The following is a 22,001-nucleotide window of genomic DNA, read 5'->3' as shown; positions in this document are numbered from 1 at the left end:
AAGTCTTTCCCGAAGATATTACTAATAGTATTAATAATGAATGACCTTGGACAAGCTGTAAACTCAAAGTATTACCCTGGTCCACATTCTTTGTAACCGTCTTTGTACACGAAAATATTTTATTTTTTCATTGACCATCTTTGTAAATGAAAAGACTTTATTTTTTCATCGACAAAAAGTAACACCACAGCATTTCGTTGATCCAATCATGCATTTGTTTCCAATCATACAAAGTACTTCTTTCAAATCTCCAATTCACCATGCCTTTCACATGCTCATAAAATATATTAATTGAGGAACATAAACATATTACTGTATGTAAACTGTACTGTATATGGCTGCTTCCTATTTTAAAGAAAAAATACACACCAGTATTCCATTTCTCCCTAAACATTTTAAGCATCAAAGTCTTACATGTGGTTATTTAGGAAACGTTTTTACGTACTCCTTGCTCCTTCTGACCATGTCACTGGACGTTTATACAGTATACAGTACTTTGTGAGAAAAGTGATAGTTTTAAGCTTTTCTGCGAATACGCTCGATACCGGAGTAAACAAGCATACTTTTTAGAATTAATAGGGAATATAATATGGAATCGCATATCTAAAGAACTTAATAACGATATAATTATATCCATGTACTGGAACACAAACAGTAGTATATACACATACAGTATCTATTGATATGTGTACAGCTGTTTCACCACTTGTCATGTGTCAAGCGAGAGGTCAGCTGTTCAAATCCACCTAGCGCCACAAGTTTTCTTTTACCAAACATTTCTTTGAAAAACTAAAATAGCAATATTATGGACAATTAATTGACTTTTTTATATTTCTAAATATCACAATATGTTCAAATCTAAGTCATTTTTTAATAACAATGAATAGTCACCGTCTTTCCCTCTGAATCGTTCCAGTAGCAGGAACCGGTTTTTACCCTCGCACTATCAAACTATTAAACTCCCAGCCTCTCTCACTCTCACCTCATCTTTCACCTATGAACCTCACAGTGCCTTCTTTCTTACCAAAAACCCAAACACACACTGAAAATCTATCTCTACCATACATGTCAAAAGCTCATAATTTCTATCCCTTTATTTAATTCTGTTGATGCATGTTTTTGCACATAACCTGTTACCTTTTTATTGTTTTGCACATTGCCTGTTGTTGTTTTATGCACACTGGCTGTTGTCTCTGTCTTTCTTTTGTTGTTTTTTTCTTTGTACTACTTATGTCCGAGAGCTAGCTAAATAGCATTTCGTTATACCATATACCTGTATATGACTATAATGACAATAAACTTGAACTAGAACTTGAACTCTATCGTGTGGATCCCTTTAGATCTCCCCTCAGATTTAAAAGGTTATTAATAATATCTTCAGTGTCGCATCTTCCCAGTTTAGCTGATCTTTTGCTGCCTACGCATGCTTACACAGCTCCCTAGGTAAATTAATATACTTGACTGAGAAAGCTTGAGAAAACTTAACATTTTTATTATCAACAAATTGTAAATGCAACGTTTACATTGGCATTATTAATTTTTCACTTGAGTGTATGAAGGAGTGTCAGCTGTCAATGAGAGAAGACCTCCCCTCTTAGGCTAGGCAAACGATTTTTTTAATTTTTCAAAAATAAATAAAAAATTAGATATAATGATGTTGTAACACTACAGGGTTCACATGGGCACCCTCGCTGCTGCCGCATTAGGTCAGCCCCCCAATGTCGGGGACTCAAACCCAGGCCTCCGGCATCACTCAACAGGGACCCAGCCTCTTGAGTCAAAGGGGGAACTCCCATCAGCCCAGCAGCTGCAGTCCCTGTTATCCACAGGGAAGGGCAGTGATGTCACCGTGCTGGTAAGCCGGCTCTCACAAGCAATGGAGGCACAAAAAAAAAAACAAGCAACGGAGGCCGTATGCGTTACAATATAAACATTTACTGCAATACGATACTGCAATGTTTCGGCTGTGAATCCTTCTTCAGGTGTGAGGGCAAGTAAGCCCAAATCATAGTTGAACCCATTCAGAGCCTAAATTACATTTTAGTGTTTCATTTTGAGTAGAAAACCCTCACACCTGAAGAAGACTTCACAGCCGAAACGTTGCGTTTTCTCTCTTCTCTTTTAAGCATGTGTACAATGCTTACAATGCTGTAATACAGTTTAAAATAATAATAATAATTATAATAATAATAAATAAGTCTTAACAGTATCAACTTGAATTCTTATCTCTATTAATATAACTATCAAGTGGTATCAAATAAATACAGCTTTATACAATTTAATACCACTCGATATTAATATATTTACAGAGATAAGCTCTCTATTAAAGTTCAGATCAAAGATCAAGCATAGATCAAACAGCAAGATCTCACACACTGGGACTGATCTGTGATCAGTCCGCTGGCTGAGCTGGAAAAAAAAAGCATTACTGTACTTTTTGTTAACACAAGTTTATCAGTGAAAAGACTACGGGCATTTTTCCTCACCCCTAGATTCTCAGAGTAGAATAGAATTTATTATTAGCACAATTTATTACAGTGCTTAAGCTGTGTGGTATGACGTAGTGGTGGCCTGGCACGGTGAGGTGCGCTGGCAGCTGTGTGGTGTGATGCAGTGGTGGCCGGGCACTGTGAGGTTAGCTGGCAGCTGTGTGGTGTGACACAGTGGTGGCTGGGCAAGGTGCAGTGTGCTGGCAGCTGTGTGGTGTGACGCAGTGGTGGCCGGGCATGGTGCAGTGTGCTGGCAGCTGTGTGACGCAGTGGTGGCCTGGCACGGTGAGGTGCGCGGGCAGCTGTGTGGTGCGACGCAGTGGTGGCCGGGCATGGTGAGGTGTGTTGGCAGCTGTGTGGTGTGACGCAGTGGTGGCTGGGCATGGTGCAGTGAGCTGGCAGCTGTGTGACGCAGTGGTAGCCTGGCACGGTGCAGTGTGCTGGCAGCTGTGTGGTGTGACGCAGTGGTGGCCGGGCACGGTGCAGTGTGCTGGGAGCTGTGCGGTGTGACGCAGTGGTGGCCGGGCACGGTGAGGTGCGCTGGCAGCTGTGTAACACAGTGGTGGCCGGGCACAGTGCGGTGCGCTGGCAGCTGTGTGGTATAATGCAGTGGTGGCCGGGCATGGTGCAGTGTGCTGGCAGCTGTGTGGTGTGACGCAGTGGTGGCCAGGCACGGTGAGGTGTGCTGGCAGCTGTGTAACACAGTGGTGGCCAGGCACAGTGCGGTGCGCTGGCAGCTGTGTGGTATAATGCAGTGATTGCCGGGCATGGTGCAGTGTGCTGGCAGCTGTGTAACACAGTTGTGGCCAGGCACATTGCGGTGTGCTGGCAGCTGTGTGGTGTGACGCAGTGGTGGCCGGGCATGGTGCAGTGTGCTGGCAGCTGTGTGGTGTGACGCAGTGGTGGCCTGGCACGGTGAGGTGCGCGGGCAGCTGTGTGGTGCGACGCAGTGGTGGCCGGGCATGGTGAGGTGTGTTGGCAGCTGTGTAACACAGTGGTGGCCGGGCACAGTGCGGTGCGCTGGCAGCTGTGTGGTATAATGCAGTGGTGGCCGGGCATGGTGCAGTGTGCTGGCAGCTGTGTGGTGTGACGCAGTGGTGGCCAGGCACGGTGAGGTGCGCTGGCAGCTGTGTGGTATGATGCAGTGGTGGCCGGGCATGGTGCAGTGTGCTGGCAGCTGTGTAACACAGTGGTGGCCAGGCACAGTGCGGTGCGCTGGCAGCTGTGTGGTATAATGCAGTGATTGCCGGGCATGGTGCAGTGTGCTGGCAGCTGTGTAACACAGTTGTGGCCAGGCACATTGCGGTGTGCTGGCAGCTGTGTGGTGTGACGCAGTGGTGGCCGGGCATGGTGCAGTGTGCTGGCAGCTGTGTGGTGTGACGCAGTGGTGGCCTGGCACGGTGAGGTGCGCGGGCAGCTGTGTGGTGCGACGCAGTGGTGGCCGGGCATGGTGAGGTGTGTTGGCAGCTGTGTAACACAGTGGTGGCCGGGCACAGTGCGGTGCGCTGGCAGCTGTGTAACACAGTGGTGGCCGGGCACGGTGCAGTGTGCTGGCAGCTGTGTGGTGTGACGCAGTGGTGGCCGGGCACTGTGAGGTAAGCTGGCAGCTGTGTGGTGTGACACAGTGGTGGACTGGCATGGTGAGGTGCGCTGGCAGCTGTGTGGTGTGACGCAGTGGTGGCCGGGCACTGTGAGGTAAGCTGGCAGCTGTGTGACACAGTGGTGGCCGGGCATGGTGCTGTGTGCTGGCAGCTGTGTGGCTTGACGCAGTGGTGGCCGGGCACTGTGAGGTAAGCTGGCAGCTGTGTGATGCAGTGGTGGCCGGGCACGGTGAGGTGCGCTGGCAGCTGTGTGGTGTGACGCAGTGGTGGCCGGGCACGGTGCAGTGAGCTGACAGCTGTGTGACGCAGTGGTGGCCTGGCACAGTGCAGTGTGCTGGCAGCTGTGCAGTGTGACGCAGTGGTGGCCGGGCATGGTGCAGTGTGCTGGCAGCTGTGCGGTCTGACGCAGTGGTGGCCGGGCATGGTGATGTGAGCTGGCAGCTGTTTAACACAGTGGTGGCAGGGCACAGTAAGGTGCACTGGCAGCTGTGTGGTATAATGCAGTGGTGGCCGGGCATGGTGCAGTGTGCTGGCAGCTGTGTGGTGTGACGCAGTGTTGGCCGGGCACGGTGAGGTGCGCTGGCAGCTGTGTGGTATGATTCAGTGGTGGCCGGGCATGGTGCAGTGTGCTGGCAGCTGTGTGGTGTGACACAGTGGTGGCCGGGCACGGTGCAGTGTGCTGGCAGCTGTGTGATGCAGTGGTGACCTGGCATGGTGAGGTACGCTGGCAGCTGTGTGACGTAGTGGTGGCCGGGCATGGTGAGGTGCGGGAGTAGGGGTGTGTGCGGGTGGGTTTGTGGGGGTGTGTGTGTGGATAGGGTTGTGGGGTATGTGCGGATGGGGCTGTGGGGGTATGTGCAGATGGGGCTGTGGGGGTATGTGCAGATGGGGCTGTGGGTGTCAGGGAACCTATACGTGGAATAGGAGGATCCTTATGCGTGACCGGAATCCCACAGGATGTAGAGTAGCAAAGGGACAATCCAAAAGACAAAATCCAAAGGCTGGGTCGATAAGGGAGGCAGAGGGTCCGGTAACGAGAGATATTCAAAAACAATTCAAAAGACAAAATCCAGAAGACGAGGTCAAGAGGCGGAAGCAGAAGATTCATAACGGGAGATCAGTCAAAAGGTTTGGAAACGCGCACTGAAGAATACTAAGAAAGGCTTCTCAATAGTGAGCGTGGGAAGGTGTGCGAAGGGGGTTTAGATACTGAAAGGAAAGGGGTGTGATTAGATGAGTGGTTAGGAAGTGAGAATTTGAGGAATCTGATGCATGCGAGAATGTGCTGGGTTCAATCAGGGATGAGATTGGGAAGCAGAGGTTCCGGGAATGTAACGTCGTTTGCGAGGGAGAGTGTGGGGCGTGACAGTGGGGGTGTGTGTGGATGGGGTAATATCCACACAATATCACAATATGTAAATGTTTTATGATATGTCTATGTTGTGAATGTCTGTAGATTGTATCTTATTTTTAGTTTTTGTTTTGTTTCACGTTAATTTTATAAGGGAGAGTGTCATAGAGAAGACTCCCTTACCCCCATCTTGATTAAAATCGCAATTGTGTGTTTCATATAATACAAACATTCACCGCACCCAAACTGCCTTGCAGATCAGAACATCAAGGAAGAAAACTATTATGCCCAGCTTTTCAACGTAATTGCTTTAACTTGCTAATGTGTTACTGTAACAGTCCGGGTGTGGCAAGCTTCTAATGTCTCCTGACGGGCGAAAGGAATAAAGCCTTGTTTGATTTCTGAAACCCTTTCTTTATGTCCTCAGTTTTCTTTTAACATTTCATTTAACATTTATTCCTTTGTTTTGTGGTCTGGGTAATTGGAGGCTACACTGTTATGCTTCCTATAGTGATATACAGGTTTTTCGCATGAAGCCGTATTGAGCAGCATTTCTCGCATTAAGAAAGTTAGGTGTTAGCATAAACTATTAGTAATCAATAATATTAAATTTAGCACTGTAATAAATTGTGCTAATAATAAATTCTATTCTACTCTGAGAATGTAGGGGGGAGGAAAAATGCCCGTGGTCACTGATAAACTTGTGTTAACAAAAACTACAGTATGCTTAAGAGTTGTTCAACTGTTTTTTTTCAGCACAGCACAGACTGTGCCTACTAGAGCACCACAATACACACTCAACCACATCACAGATCACAGATCAGTCCCAGTTGTGAGATCTTGCTGTTTGATCTGAGCTTTAATAGAGAGCTTATCTCTGTAAATATATTAATATCAGATGGTATTAAATACAACTTTTTTGTATAGAAGACACTTTTCTAAAATGTCTTTAAAAATAAAAACGATAACAATTGGCACGACTGTAGCTTTTTCACAATAACTCCTAGAGTTACGAAAACGTGCATTAAAAATACATGTGGCTGTTTTCACAGCCTTCACTATGTCATTTTTAAGCCAATTTTTTTTACCACGCTCGAATATTCTTTTGTCCAAATCTTTGGAAGGGAAACACAGAAAGCCTTCAAACCAAATGCATTTTAAAGACCACAACTTGTGAAAATGTTCACAGCCTCCACATAAAACTATCAGTGAGCTAATTCTCTTTTTTTAAACCACTGGTTTTTCATCGATGCGTAATAACTGGAACCCAGGGGGACCGCTGTGTACACACATTCACAACGCGAGAAATACTGCTCAATACAGCTTCGTACGAAAAACCCGTATATCACCATAGGAAGCATAACAGCGTAGCCTCCAATTACCCAGACCACAAAACAAAGGAATAAAGCTTGGTTTGATTTCTGAAACCCTTTCTTTCTGTCCTGTTTTCATTCAGTTAAGGGTCAACTATATACACGATACTGCTGACAGCAGGAAAATTCCTTTACTCAGCAGCGTCTTAAAACCAGCACCCATGGTGTTCAAACCAATTTTTTTTACACAGAAGACTGACACAGCTTCACATTGTGAATCTGTTTTTCTAAGAAAACATGTGAGTGGGGGAGGTGGACTTGCCCTTATTCTACTTTGAAAATACCTGTGAAACCGGTTTCTTTACAATGTAGACACAGAGAGAGAGAGAGATGCGATAACACCACCGTTGTGTACATACAGTACGAACATTTTGTGATATTTAGAAATATATAAAATGTCAATACAATGCCAATAATATTTGCTATTTTAGTTTTTCAAATAAATGTTTATTTGTTAAAAGAAAACTGATGGTGACAGCTGGGTTTGAACACTCGACCTCAGGGTTAATTTCTTAATTTATAATTAATTTCTTTAGATAGGCGATTCCATATTATATTCCCTATTAATCAAATTCTAAAAGTATGCTTCTGTTTACTCCAATATCGAGCGTATTCGCAGAAAAGCTTAAAACTATCACTTTTCTCACAAAGTACTGAATACTGTATAAACGTAACATGGTCAGAAGGAGCAAAGAGCACGTAAAAACGTTTCAGAAATAACCACATGTAAGACTTTGATGCTTAAAATGTTTAGGGAGAAATGGAATACTGGTGTGTATTTTTCTTTAAAATACCAAGGCCAGCAATATACAGTTTACATAATATGTTTATGTTCCAAAATTAATATCGTTTATGACCTTCAGATGCGTTATGCTCCTATTCTTTTTATGCTCAGCTACTAAAATTTCCCTTTAGTGATAAAATTCCATATAAATATTCAATACTAAGCGGATTAAAATGTGCACAGTAAAGATATTAAATGATTAAATCTTTTCACTACCGACCAATGCACCACGAGTGCCCCTGTCGGTCATTTTGAATGGCATTTGTATATTTCGAACAATACTTTGGTCTTATTGTTCCTTGCATGCAATAAACTCAGTTGTTTAAACTTCATCTGTTTCTAGAACTTATTTGTCTGTTACTACGCTGGTCAAACGTTCTGAGGTCAAATTCTTCCGCGACGGGGGTACCTTTAAAGCGGAGACGACGGCACCGAAAAGTTTTGGCGCGCCCTCTCTTTAAAGCCCTCGACAAATATGAAGACAGTACGTACAGTTATAATTCAAACTGAATTAAAAACTACACATCCCAGTTACCATCGTGGTGCTTGTGATCATTGCATTTAACCAATGAAACAGAATTCAAAATCAGTCACATGACTTTGGGGCTGAGTTTCGAAAGCTTAACCTGTCAGCAACAAAGCGAAATCTACACGATAGGCTACCTCAAACTGTCAGTTACACGACTGTGTATGTCGCTTAAGCCAATCCTATTTGGCATTTTAGTTATGGAGGCGGGAAGGTGCTGGTGCCAAGCCGCAGCGAATGAGAGAGACCCTGAGAAAGAAAAAAAATGAATCTGGAGAAAACGCTTGTGTGCCCTGGTGGTAAGGGTAATTAGGGATAGATGTAGAGTTAAAATGTGAATGAATACAAAAACTAGATGTTAAAATCTTGACAAACAGCGATGATGGAGATCTACAAATTTTCCAGAGCCAAAAACTCAAATAGGAAACAAATCTTAAATCATAATTTCGACCTAGGTTTAAGAAATGAACAGGAAAAAGAATATTTTCAGCGAGTGATAAGTTTGTATGTACAGAGGATCATTCCCGCTTAAGAAAAAGTGAAAGGGAAGATTTTGACCGCCATATCTTTACTCTGCCCCTTGTAAGAAAGGAGAGCAGTGAAATTTCAGCTACAGAAGATGCACAGCAAACAGCTAGCACTAGCTCTGCTTGTGATGTAAAGTGCACTAATGAGGTAGTTAGTGAATTAGGAGCACAGTTTAAAAACGTGCATAGTTTAATGGAAGAATGCAGGAAGCTAGATGATGAAATAGCTAGGTTAGACAAGAAAAAAAAGAGAAGAGGACTTTATAAGGCTGAAAATGAAATTCAAGCTCTCTCAAATAAATTAAGCAAGGCAAATGAAAAGTTAGGGCATGGAAGTGTTAGGAATGTGAATAAAAGGCTTAGATGCAGGGATAGTAAAATTCAGACACTTGAGCAAAAATCTGTGGAGTGTGAGCAGGTAGTCATTTTGAATGAACAGGAGAAAAGTGAGTAAGAGAAGGAAAAGGCACAGCTAGAGAAGAGTATTGATGAATTGCAAGAACAGTTGGAAAAGCTTAGATATACAAAAAAAAAGGAATTGCAGAAGGTTGCGTATTATAAAAGGAAATGTGATTCTGAAGCAGATTTAGCACATAGGGTGAGGGACCTGAATGAGGAGGTACAGTTCTGGCAGGGAGAATATGAAGGCTTGAAAACAGACATAGGCAGGATAGTGAGTCACAATATTAGCACATATGGAAAAGGCAAGTATTGTGATGCTGTAAGAGAGGCTTATATGGATTTAGTAGCAAACATGGGCGTTAGTGCACAAAAGGCTTCTCAGATAGTCAGTCTAGTTTTTGATAAATTGGTAGGTATTAAGGTAGATAGATTACCAGGGGAAAGTTTTTGTAAATATCTTGTGTTAGAAGCAAGGCAAGTTTCTTTGCAACATCTGAAAGAAAAACTGTTGCAATAAAGTAATTTAACTCTTGCCACAGATGGGACCACTAAATATGGTCATAAATATGGAGCTGCAGGGATTTCTTTCCAGGATGGTAGCAGAATGCATTTAGGACTCAGAGATCAGGCATTAGGTTCAGCTCAGTGCATATTTGACACAGAGAGATGGTGCAAGATGTTGTTAACAGTGGAAGCAAGGATTTGGATGCAACACGTTCTGAGATGGAAATTGTCTGCAAAATTACAAATCTAATTGGCGACAGGGCAAGTACAGAAAAAAAAAAAATGAAATTCTGGTGCAGTACAGAACTGATATCTTGCCTGAAATTGTAGATGGATTTGATGACCTCAGTGAAACAGACAAGGCTAGGATCGGAGTTATCAATGAGATGTTCTGTGGATTGCATTTAATTGATGGCTTGGCACATCAGGCAAATGTTACACTTTCTGTCGGGGAAAGAATGATTTTTGGTGGTGAAAAGGTGGGCAGTGTTAGTTTAGATTGGATGCATAGAACAGTAGGAGAGAGTGGTACAGCTAGATTGATTAGATCAGTGTGCAAAGCCGTCCATGAAAGAGGGTGTGAGAAGAGTGGCAAATCTGTGCAGTTTAGATCTTTTTTGTTGAGTCAGGGGAAATCTGATCATATCCCTCTGGTTCCCTTTAAAGGAAACCGAATTAATGCAATGTTCCACAATGCAGCTGGAGTTTATTTTTTGCATGTTGAATTGCTGGAATTCATGCATGATATACTTAATGAAAATAAATTAATAGGAGCAGTGTTTGAGGATTTGAGTGTAGGTCAGTTTATTGCACGATGCAGAGCACTGGGAATTATTTGTAAATTAGTGACAGAGCCTTTGTGGAAAGCTCTGGGAAAAAAAAGAGCATGTTTTAGAAATGAATGCAAGATACAGGGAGCTAGTGTGCAAACTGAAAGAATGGCAGGCTGATAGCAGTAAATTAGTCAGAGGTGAGGTACACTTGTTTATCGACATAGCGGTACATTCTGGGCCTGTTCTGCAGAAGCTCACAGAACAGAGAAGCCCTGAATTTGAGGACATGACTAGACAGGCTGTGGAACTGATCCTTGCTAGTTTTGTAAAGGTGTGTTGTAGGATGGTAGCAGATCATTTAGAATATGGCAGATATGATGAGGTTTCAGAGGAGATGTTTGAAAACCTTGAATTAGCACCCAAGACGAATGTGAGCTGTGAGAAGGATTTTGTAATCTTTGATAATGTACTTAAAGTTAAGGCCAGAGCAACAGCATTAGCTGTCGAGGGTATGATTATGTTCGAGGAGAAGAGGTCTTGGCAGTGGCTTCAAAAACTAGATTCTGAAAAGAAGGCAGAAGTTGTATCTCAAGCTAGAGAATCAGTTAAAGAGCAGAGGGCTGTGTTTTGTGAGAGGATGGCTAGGATAAGAGATGCCAGGTTGCAGACACTTAGAAGAAGGAAAAAAAGATAGAAAAGGAAACAAGATATAAGGACAAAGGAAGTACTAGCGGTAGAGATAGGAAAGTATGGGATACTTTGGAACAGCGAGGAAGAAATAGATGAGCAACTGAGGAATTTAGATGAGGACAAGAAGCTTCCTGCAGTTACAGCACAGTTGAAGTTTAGGAGATTTGTGATAGAAATGAAAAATGAAATTAGAGTTTTCAATTTTTCAAAGGACAGGAAAAGGCTTAGTCTAGAACAGCTGATTGCTAACTTAAAAAGTGTTGTCTGCAGGCCAGAGGAAATCCCAGATACATCTAGAGAAGACAAAGATTATTGTTTGGCACCATCAGAAGGTATTGTTGAAGAAAAGGCAGAGTTTTTAATGGAGGCTGTTAAGGCTAGAGATCTAGGTAGAAAAAAGGTTGGTATGGAAAGATTAAGAATTCCTATGTTAATTAAACCAGAACACTTGTTAGGAAAGAGAGTTAGACATGCTTTTGATGAGAAAGGTAGGAAGGTGTGGTACAAGGGCACATTGCTGAAATGAGACTAGATGGCCAGGAGTATATTTTTAAAATAAAATATGATGGATTTAGAAAAATGTGGTGGTTTGTTTTGTAGAAAGATTATATGGATAGTTATTTAGAATTGCTTCCTGTTAGTGCAGAGGACTTCGTAGGCAAGAAAGTAGAGTACATGTTTGTGAGTAGTGAAGATGGGAGTGAATGTTGGTGGCCAGCTATGTAGAACAGGAGACTTGTTTGTTGTGGATTATGTAGAGGAGGGTGATGATGAAGTTAGTCGCATAACTGAGTATCCATTGTTAGATGATTACATGGATAATGAGGTGAGGATTGTTGCTTAGTTTCGGGCTGTTGCTAATGTTACGCTGTGTGTCAGATGCAGATAATTTTGAGGAAGACGAATAGGAAAACATCTTGTAGTTGATGCTGATGTGCCAGGGAGGCTGTTGAAAAGCTGATCCCTGGAGCCAGCATCTTAAGATACCTGTATTTGTAGATACCTTGGAAGTAAATTAATTTGAAAACATGCAGATTATGGATGCTGATGCGCCAGGGAGGTCAAAAGGCTGATCCCTGGAGACAGCAATATGAAATTAATCCTCTATACATAACTGCTGATGTAACTTCCCCGTGCCTTCTGATAGCTGGTTTCCAGCACTGTATATAGTTACTCATTAGTTATAATTTTTAACATTTACATTGTTATTCATTGTTCATTGCTATTCATTGAATATGTTTGCTGTTCAGTTATAGTTTATATACTTTTAAGATTTATTTTGTGATGTAGCTGTGATAATAACTTTTTTCCCATAAGATCCAAAGAAAGTGTATGTCCTCAGCGAATCTATGTTGCAGGGCCTGGAAAAACTGATGCCAGCAAAGCAGGTGTGGCTGCACCCTGGCACAACACTGGAGCGCAGTGCCCACCAGCACCTGTACCACCTCCAGGCCCTGAAAGAGGATATATTACTAATCATTAACATAGGGACAAATAACATAGCTCAGGGTGACGCACCCTATGACATCCTTAGAGCTATGAAAGAACTGATTGTGGCAGTAAGGAGAGCATCTCCTCGTAAGGTTCATTTTGCAATCTGCTCAATTTTGCCACGGCTCTGGGATGACTCATTTACAGCTTGAGCTGTGAAAAAAGCTAACCAGGCTCTTTCAAAGCTCCCTTCTCAGATGGACCATGTGCAGCTCCTCAGGAGCAACACAGTGCTTCTGAAGAATAAGCAGCCCATTGCTCAGTCCTTTGCTGCTGAAGGGCTTCATCTCAGTGCCGATGGGAAAAGGAGCATTTTTCAGTATATTTTAAATTGTATTACTCATTATTTCAGAACTTTAGTTTGATTTATTTTACTAGTCCCACATTTTATTTCATAATTTACTTTTTTGTTTACTTTCATTTTTTTATATTTTAATTTTGTCAGATCAAATGCACATTTGACCAAAGTCTTGTAAATGATTACGTTTTAAAAGACATGGGAAAAAGTGCAACAATTTATTCCAACGCAATTTTAATATTACTATATTTGTCATTCATACCTTATATTATGTATGACAATTGTTATATTTATAATTTATACTAACACTGTTTTGTACAGATGAAACCTTTCCAAAATGTATAAATCATTAAAGATTATTAAAAACGTATTATTTTCCACGTGTAATATAATTAGGAAGTACAATAAGATGTTGTTTTAATGGTTATAAAATGATCTGTCTAATTTGTTGAAAAAGCTGTTTGTTTAATGATAAGTAAAGGACTTAGAAGTAAAAAGAGATGCTTCATATTGCTAGATTAAAGTTAAAAACTAATTTATAAATGCAGACGCGATTGGTTCCATAAGCGCCCCAGGCAGCAGAACGTTTGTTCTGTACTGCTGAACTCCGCGTCTCCTCTCTCTCTCGGTGCCGCCCCCTCTCTGATGGAGCACAGTGGGAGGTACGTTATTTTCAGAGCCTCTGGTTGGGAAAAAAAGACCTGCTGATCAGTTTCACACAACAGGAAGAGAAAAGAATGGGATTTTTTCTCTTCAAAATGTGTGTTGTTTTTATTAAATTCGTGTATTTTAAACGTTTAATTAAGAAGTAAAAACCTTACAGCATACACAAAGATTCTGAGCTTATCACGAGGAAGAAAAATCACACATTTTTCACGCATAAAAACTGGTTTTTAACTCTCGAAACCTGTTTTTATAGGTTTTAAAGTCGTGCAATTTCTAAGTTAAGCAGGAACACATCATTATATCTCATTTTTTATTTCTTTTTAATTTTTTTAAAAAATCGTTTGCCCAGCCTACTGTTACTATAACTGATACCAGAAGTTTTAGAAGTGTAAGTAAATACATTTGGCTATATTTACATAATGCAATTATATTTCTTGTCTCACATCTACCTTTGTTAGGAATTTACTTTTTTAAAGTTATTTGTGATTCAAGAAATAAGAACACAACTGCTTAGAGTGGAGTAATTTAGTCAGTAAAGGTAAGCCATTGTCCTACTGTATTTCAGCAGCAATAATGGAAAGAGTTCCCAGAAATGTATCCCTGGGGTATCTTACCTGTAACTGTAGGTTGTCTTCTTGTGATCCAGAGCCAAAATGCCTGTACCAAACGATTCCCTCATTGATGTCCTGTTGGGTGAAAGAAGTGGTTGTAGTGGCTACTCTTCCATCAGGCAAATGCTGCCACCCATCAGCAGGACCATCTGCTGGCATGGGTACAAGCAAGACCACTTCTCCTAAAACAAAGCGAAATAAGAACATTGGACACAGATGGCAAGTTATTTAATTAATTATATTAACACTTTGGTACACTGAGATATTCTTAGATTACATGATAGCAAACAAACAGTATGTTAATATCAGTGAACTGAAAACAATCTCTGACACACAAGAAACTGATTAATTCAATTATTGTGTTTAGTTAATTGTTTCAAATGGAATATATTTATTCAGTTACATTATTTCCTATATGGGCACGAAATGCTACATAAGGATTTATACATATAGAATTTATTTGCTGCCCACCTTGTGTAAAGACACTGTTTGCCATGTACAGATGCAGCCATTTAAAAAATGCATGAAAACTCATTGCTGCTGTAAGTGGGCTGTGCCTTACAACAGTGTGATTTGGCTTGTTGAATCATACTGTTTAAAGATGATCAATAGGTGGCACATGATAGCTTTATTTAATCTATTGTACCACTTATTTAAATCTAGTTAATATTAAATATTAATATGTAATCATGTAACCAAAAGGGGCTATGAAAAAAATGTATATGAACACTATTAATTATATTAATTTATTAATATAAATATATTTAAATAGTTGGTAGCAGAAGCTGAAAATAAAAAAATAAGGTATATAACTATTCCATCTTATGCATAAAAGTTCTGTATTAAATTCTTTAACTCAGTCAATTGTTGTGGTCATTTTGGGAAAGATTTGATGCACTTGTTTTAACAATGTTTTCTATGAGCACATGCTCATAAACAATATATACTTTAAAGAATATATACATACTGTATCAGTATCAGTAATATCAAAATATTTTTTATTTATAATGTGTTGTTTTAGTGTGTTTCCCAGTAATTTATTGCAAGTTCTCATTCAATGTTTTTTATTCCAACTGTTTCATTACAAAATGAAATCGACTTTGGGCACTTTAGGTTTCACTTCCTCTGCATGCAAATTCAACATCTGTAAGTTGAATTGTTTTTTATACATGTTTATATATTATATATAATACTTATTTGCAGTGTAATAGAAAAGTAAATGCTTGTAGCTATTAATTTAGCTTGTTCAAGCAGTGTGATGCATTTGTTCAGCATATCTGTGTGAAACTAAATCAAAACTTCTGATTTTCTGAAAAAAATATCCTTATTTTTTATGATTAAAATCTAAATCTATATTTCTTTTCTGTAGCTGCCCTTTATTCTTTTCTATTAACAGTTAACACTGAATAGTTAATTACCCCTACAATTCAGCCAATTAGCCATTACAATAACTGATTTTTGTATCAATTCATATGATACAGGCACCTAATGACATTTTGAGAGGGGGACAATTTATATGTTTTATGTCTATACTGGTTTCCTTCTATCATCTAGATTGTGTAATTAGCATTAAGAAAAAAAATAATTAAATTTTAAAGCACCTGTACACCTGAAAAACACAACAAGATTACAATAAACTTATTACAGATGCAGCCATTCAAAACAAGCAGGGTACGCTGCGGTAAAACGCTGTGGGCATGTCGCATCATAATGCATCATATTGTATAATACCGCAGTTATGATAAAAGTATCCGGAATCACCGACAGGTGGAGCTAATAAAGCTTAACCTCTCATGTACAGCATTTGAGATGTTGCCAGAAAACGAATAGTTTCAAATTCCCGTCACTGCTGAAGGACAATGTTTTTCCAATTAAGAATTTAAGTTGTATACTCTTTAGACTTTTAATAATTTTAAACTGTGTATTACAGCATGTTAATCATTAAACAATAAAAAGTCGGTATACTTTATAAAAGCAAGATTGCTCAGTTGGACAAAAATACAAAACCTACCACCTTTATCATAAATATTTTAATTATGCAGAAATATTTTATGCATCAAAGTCTTTATGGAAGATATTACTAATAGTATTAATAATGAATGGCCTTGGACAGGCTGTAAGCTCAAAGTATTACCGTGGTCCACTCTCTTTGTAACCATCTTTGTAAACTAAAAGACTTTTGTTTTTTCATTGACAAAAAGTAACACCACGATGCACCACCATAAACTATATTAATTTAGGAACATAAACATATTATGTAAACTTTATATGGCTGGTGTGTATTTTTTCTTTAAACTACCAATACCAGCCATATACAGCTTACATAATATGTTTATTTTCCTAAATTAATATCGTTTATGATCATCAGACGCGTTATGCTCCTTTTCTTTTCATGCTCAGCTACTAAAATTTCCCTTTAGTTGTAAAATTCCACATAAATATTTAATACTAAGCGGATTACAACATGCACAGTAAAGAGATTAAATGATTAGATCTTTTCACTAATGGCCAATTAGTGAAAACGAGTGCCCCTGTTGGTCAATTTGGCCAGCCAATCACGTACCACGGTACAACGCAGTGGCTTGTGGGTAGTTGCATGTGGTATGGGTTTGTACCGTGCATTTTGAATGGCTGCATCTGTATATATATCCGGCTAACAGCAATTTAAGAGTGTCACGTTTGCTATATGAAGGTTCATCGATTTTACTGTTACTTTTATTAACTAATTTAATACAGAAATTGTTGATATAGTATACATGTTATTTATTGTATTTCATAATTAGAGAAATAGTCTTTATTAACTCCTAAGGAGAAATTTTGATAAAAGTATAATGTGCCTACTGATTGGGAATTAAACTCAATAGATTCTACCGCTAAACCATTGTGTTACTCTGCTTGAACAAGCTACATTAAAATAACACAAGTGTTTCATTTCCCATTACACTGCAAAGAAGTGTTATATATAACTGATGTTATAATTGAATGCAGAAGAATTGAAATGAAACTGGACACAAAGTACATTCAAAGAGTTTAGAAATAAAACAATTTGAATAAAAAACATTGATCGAAAACTTGCACAAAATAACTGAGAAACACTCACTAAACACTAAAAAACATCATACTATAAATCAGAAAAAGTCTGGCATAATAATTGTGACATTATTGTGGCAAAACTGTAGTTTCCTTAGAGAAAAAAATTCTTTATATAGCACGGATTTCTATCAGCTCCAATGCAGTATGTGACCGTAAGTCATTCTCTGAAAGATATTCAAGTCACTGTTATCCTCTTTTCTATGTGCTGATTTGCTATTCATTATTTTTAAAGCCTCTATGTATAATTCATTAACAAAAATCAAAATCTAAAATAAAAGTATCTGTTTTGTTATTACTATACTCAATTACTAATAATTCTATTTGTAATTAAAATATGAAACATTCTGTTACTATACAGTATGAGTAGAGCAGGAAAGCACTAATCAGTTAATAAACATTCAATTTTAATTATTAAAATAATATTTATGTGATAGATACATGCAGCTAGATTCACTCTGCCACCTGGCAGTTTTGCAGAGTAGTGCAGTCCTGATCCACACGTTGCTTTTCATTATTCAGCGGCACTAGTTGTGATGTGCCGTATGACACCTCGCATATTTTAAATAGGTGCATCTGTACTTTGTAATGTCAATATCTTGAGTATAGAAAGACACTTTCTTTCATGTATGTTATTCTTCAAAAAATTTTATGCATTATTTGACATTGAAAAATTGCATATCTGAATAGAAAAAAAATATCTGGGCAATATTTCAATTTAATAATACAGCAAACCTCAGAAATTAAATTAGTTAAATGACAGAAAATTACAAAAAAGTTACTTATTTAAAACAGTTACTTCAACATAGACAAAAGACATGAGGTACCATATCTGAGGTTTTCTTTTGAGGGTAGAATTGTGTAGTGAACCTCAGAGTCACTCAAATCGTGGTATTTTGCTTTCAGATATTTGCTGGTTATTTGGAACATTCTGCCTTCATGAACCCAAGCAGTAGGAATGGAGAGCATGTGAGGAGATTTTCCCTTTTAGAGCAAATACATACACAAAAAAATAACATTACAAATTACATTATGCAATTATTTTAAAGGGATAAAACATTGCAAAATACTACATTATTCACTTTTTAAAAGAAAAGTGTTTCATCTACAATTAAAAAACCTAAATAGAACATACAATATTGTGGAAAACTCAAGAGATTCTAAGAAAAAAAAGACATTTCAGTAACCTATCAGTATGTTTTTGGTATCGGGAGGAAACCCATGTGAACATGGAGAGTACATACAAAATCTATTAATCAAAGCTAAAGGTCAGGTTTTTTTTTTACAATGGCAGTAAAAATGCAAAATTAAACTAGTTATCTTCATATATTAAAGTCAGGACGTTCAAAAGCCATGGAATATATGAAACGTTATAGGACATATAAGACATATAAGGATATAAAAAATAGTGAGAAGAATTCTCTAAAAAAAGTAGAAACAGTAACAAAACATTAGTCATACCTTTTGAGCAACCATGATGTGGAAAAAAATATTCTGGAAATTGTGGCCATCATTCATCTGCAGGATGACAGTATCCTGCTGTCCATCTGAGCCATCATGAGCATACTTCAGCTGCTTTTGCTCAAGTTCCTCTGGTTTGAACTGCTGCACTGGCATATCACCATGGGCATGAACAAGATGACCATGTTGTGGAGGCTCAAGTACCATGACCAAAACATCCTGAAGATTGTCCTCATCTTGAATGTTCAGAACTGATTTTGTGATGGTAACAGTTTCCCCTCTATTGACCAACAAAACTTCATTTGTCAAAACAAATGGGACCTGAATGAGAATAACAGGACTGCATCAATCACATACTGTATTTACAAAGAAAATCTAATCTATTAAACAGTACTTTTTTAAAATATTAGGGCTGATGTTTAATTTTGAGGATCCTCTCAAATTTGTATGCAGTAAAACCTGACCAATAATTAATTGTTAAAAAGGTCTTCCAGTGTAAAATTAGAAGTGAAATACTGGCAAAAGCAGTAGGTTCCAAAGAGATTTGCTGTTAGTGAAGAATGTCTTCTCTGTTTTCTGTTTTGAAAGTTATTACTAGTATACAGTATATCAGGTGGGTATCTGCGTCAGCATGCGTAGTCTGCGTAGTGTTCACACCCGAAGAAGGCTTCACAGCCGAAACGTGTTTCCTCTCTTCTCTTTTCAGCATGGAATAAACCTATTACTTGTTCCTTTACAGTATATATCAACTTGTCATATAAAACTATTTAGCCTGAGATAAAATTGGTTATCCTACCCTTGTCTTAGAAACTGTTTAGAAAAGCAAAAGAGATACGCAAGGCTATAGGGGCTAGAACTGATCACCATTTTTTGTAAACTTGAACATAAAGTACAGATCTCAAAGACAGTGTGACAATACAAAAAACTTAATTTAATCAGACAGACAACTCATAAAGATCTTATTAAAATTTTATTTTGCATAGTTATGTGAAAGAAAAGTGCAAATGTGCGAACTATAAATGATAGTGTACAAACATTTCTGTTTATTTGGTTTGAACAAGGTGTATAAACTGAATGTGTCTAAACTAAAATCATTTGAATTAATGATTTCCAGAAAATGAGAATGCTGAAAAAAAAAACTCTATCAGGCAAATAGATCACTTATTTTTCTCCAAAATGTTCATAAAACGGATGTATAGTAATTTACCCAAAATTATAGTACAGTGCTAGCATAGCTTTTATCTGACTTGTGTCTCCTGCTCTACAATTTAATATACTCTACACTGGATAACTATTTGTTGCATTGGTTATTTTGCCAGAGAACATAAATAAGTTCAGGGTCTTATAATGCACCTAAACAGAACAAACCACATTCCAGTGCCAGACTGCAATGGTATTTATCTATAGCATACAACTGTCTTGTTATGACTGAATATACTTTGATGGCACTATTATGAAAACAGTGGCATGCATTCTACATGCTGCTACATGAAAACTATCTTCTGGTTCTAAAACAAAAACTGTGTAGTGTTAAAAGACTACTTTGCATCACTGTTATTAACTTTAACATACTTTGATGCATAAGTACACTAAAGTTCAGAACAACTGAGAAATTAATATTGTTTTTACTATTAATATTGATGAGATACTGCAAGGTTTAAGTGTCTTAAATTGCACCAAACAGTTATGCAATCATACTATTACATAAAATAAAAAAACTGGAAAATAAATGGAAGACGGTGTGAACTTTTCAATATCTCTTAATACCTTTCTGAACACATTTATGACATCAGACATGCCACCAGTGGGATCAATGAATTTAATTCTTATTGTTTTCCATGTGAATAAAGAATGTATTGTGGTAAACAACCTAGTGAAGCCATTTCTGAAACCCAAAGGAAAGTTCTCACAAGTAGGCTTATGAGGAGCCGATCTGCCTCTCTCGTACAGACTGAGTACAATAGATGCCTTTCACATTACCTGCAGGGAAATTGCTTGGATGTTAATTGTCTCTGTCTGAGAGAACAGCTGTTGATCCCCAGCTCTCAGGAAAAGCTGACCATTCCTATAACAATTCAAGACAAGAAGTTATTTCCCTTCCTGTTGGATACACATTAATAATTATTTTAAACACAAATTTAGAGGTACTATTGTTTGGGTTAGCTCTGTTAAGACATAGCACGCTTCAGTGCCAGACATACACACATTTTACAAGTAAACATCCTCAGTTTACAGAGGTTAGGTTAATTTTCAAGAATATCTACAAAATGAAAGACTCACCCAATTCAAGGAACTCACTCCAATAGGTTAAAACAAACATTTTAACATTAAAGGCCTGTTACTTATAAGGTGTGGTGAAGCATTTGACATATATTATATGTTCAAGCCTAAACAAATTGCATAAAAATTGTGGGTTCTGACTGTCAAAGAAACTCTTTTTGGAAATTGTTGGTACAGTACGATCTATGCATTTATGCCTACAATAAAAAAAAGTTATTTTTCTAGACACATTATAATGCTTTATGGTTTAACTCTTTAAATGACTTATTGGTGAACTTACTGGATGCATATTTCTTCTTAGAAGCCTTTAATTAAAATAGCTAAAAACATTTCTTATATACAGTATATTTATATTGCTTTGTAATAAAATGCTAAAAATAAGTCCTACCTATAACCTGTGAGAACATAACTCCAAGCAAAAATAAAATTAGGATAGTGAGATGCAAATCAAATAAATACTGTAAAACAATGTAACGATGCTTCTTCAATGTAACGTCTCCGTATTTCAGATGAAACATGTCTAATTATATTACACAGACATACAATTGTTTTTTGTCATTCACATGACTTTGGGCTTCTTTAAAGAACTGTAGTCACATTAATGCTCACACAGAAATGCAAGTTGATATATATATTTTTTACATTTCATAGTAGTTATGAAGTCTTACCCTCTCCTACCCCCTCTACAACAAAAACATTTCAAAAAGGAAACAGACAGAGGCAACACACCACATACTCACTTTGATTTGTCTTTGGCATGGATAAACCTTACAGTGTTTTCTATCAGGTCAGTAAATGTAAATGTATCTTCCCTGTTTAATTTAAATTCCTTTCCATTCATTTTCTTTATCAACCTGCCATTGTTGGGAGGTTGAACAAGCTGGAAAATAAGATTCTCGATGGAGGTGTCTGGGTCACGAACACTCATGAATGAAAAATCCAGTTGCTTAGTTCCACCAATCTTCACTATCAGAGAACCATTCACATACAATACTGGAGCGTGTTTGTTTTCTGCAGAGAGACAATATCATCTTTAACCAAGCACAGAATATTCTAGAATCATGTCTACATTTTTCCAATAGAA

The 22,001-nt window shown here is 38.4% G+C and overlaps 1 protein-coding gene across 3 annotated transcripts in view; it reads right to left on the bottom strand.

The window, feature by feature from the left end:
- The window catches only part of fras1 (Fraser extracellular matrix complex subunit 1), a 367,570-nt gene that overhangs the window by 112,265 nt on the left and 233,304 nt on the right, over nucleotides 1–22,001 (bottom strand). For all 3 annotated transcript variants that reach the window (XR_015935951.1, XM_088629471.1, XM_088629472.1), the window contains 5 exons: nucleotides 21,658–21,928; nucleotides 20,618–20,702; nucleotides 18,638–18,958; nucleotides 18,004–18,160; nucleotides 14,090–14,268 (listed from right to left, as the gene is read on the bottom strand). Coding sequence is in view for 2 of the 3 variants with exons in the window: in XM_088629471.1 (XP_088485597.1) it covers nucleotides 14,090–14,268; nucleotides 18,004–18,160; nucleotides 18,638–18,958; nucleotides 20,618–20,702; nucleotides 21,658–21,928 (1,013 nt within the window). In the remaining variant the exon portion in view is untranslated. The remainder of the gene's footprint in view (nucleotides 1–14,089; nucleotides 14,269–18,003; nucleotides 18,161–18,637; nucleotides 18,959–20,617; nucleotides 20,703–21,657; nucleotides 21,929–22,001) is intronic.

The sequence above is a fragment of the Lepisosteus platostomus genome, chromosome 4 (assembly GCF_059453375.1).
Source record: "Lepisosteus platostomus isolate fLepPlt1 chromosome 4, fLepPlt1.hap1, whole genome shotgun sequence".
Classification (NCBI taxonomy): Eukaryota; Metazoa; Chordata; class Actinopteri; order Semionotiformes; family Lepisosteidae; genus Lepisosteus; species Lepisosteus platostomus.
Note: the sequence above shows the minus strand (reverse complement) of the source record. Positions and strands in the feature narration are given on the sequence as shown.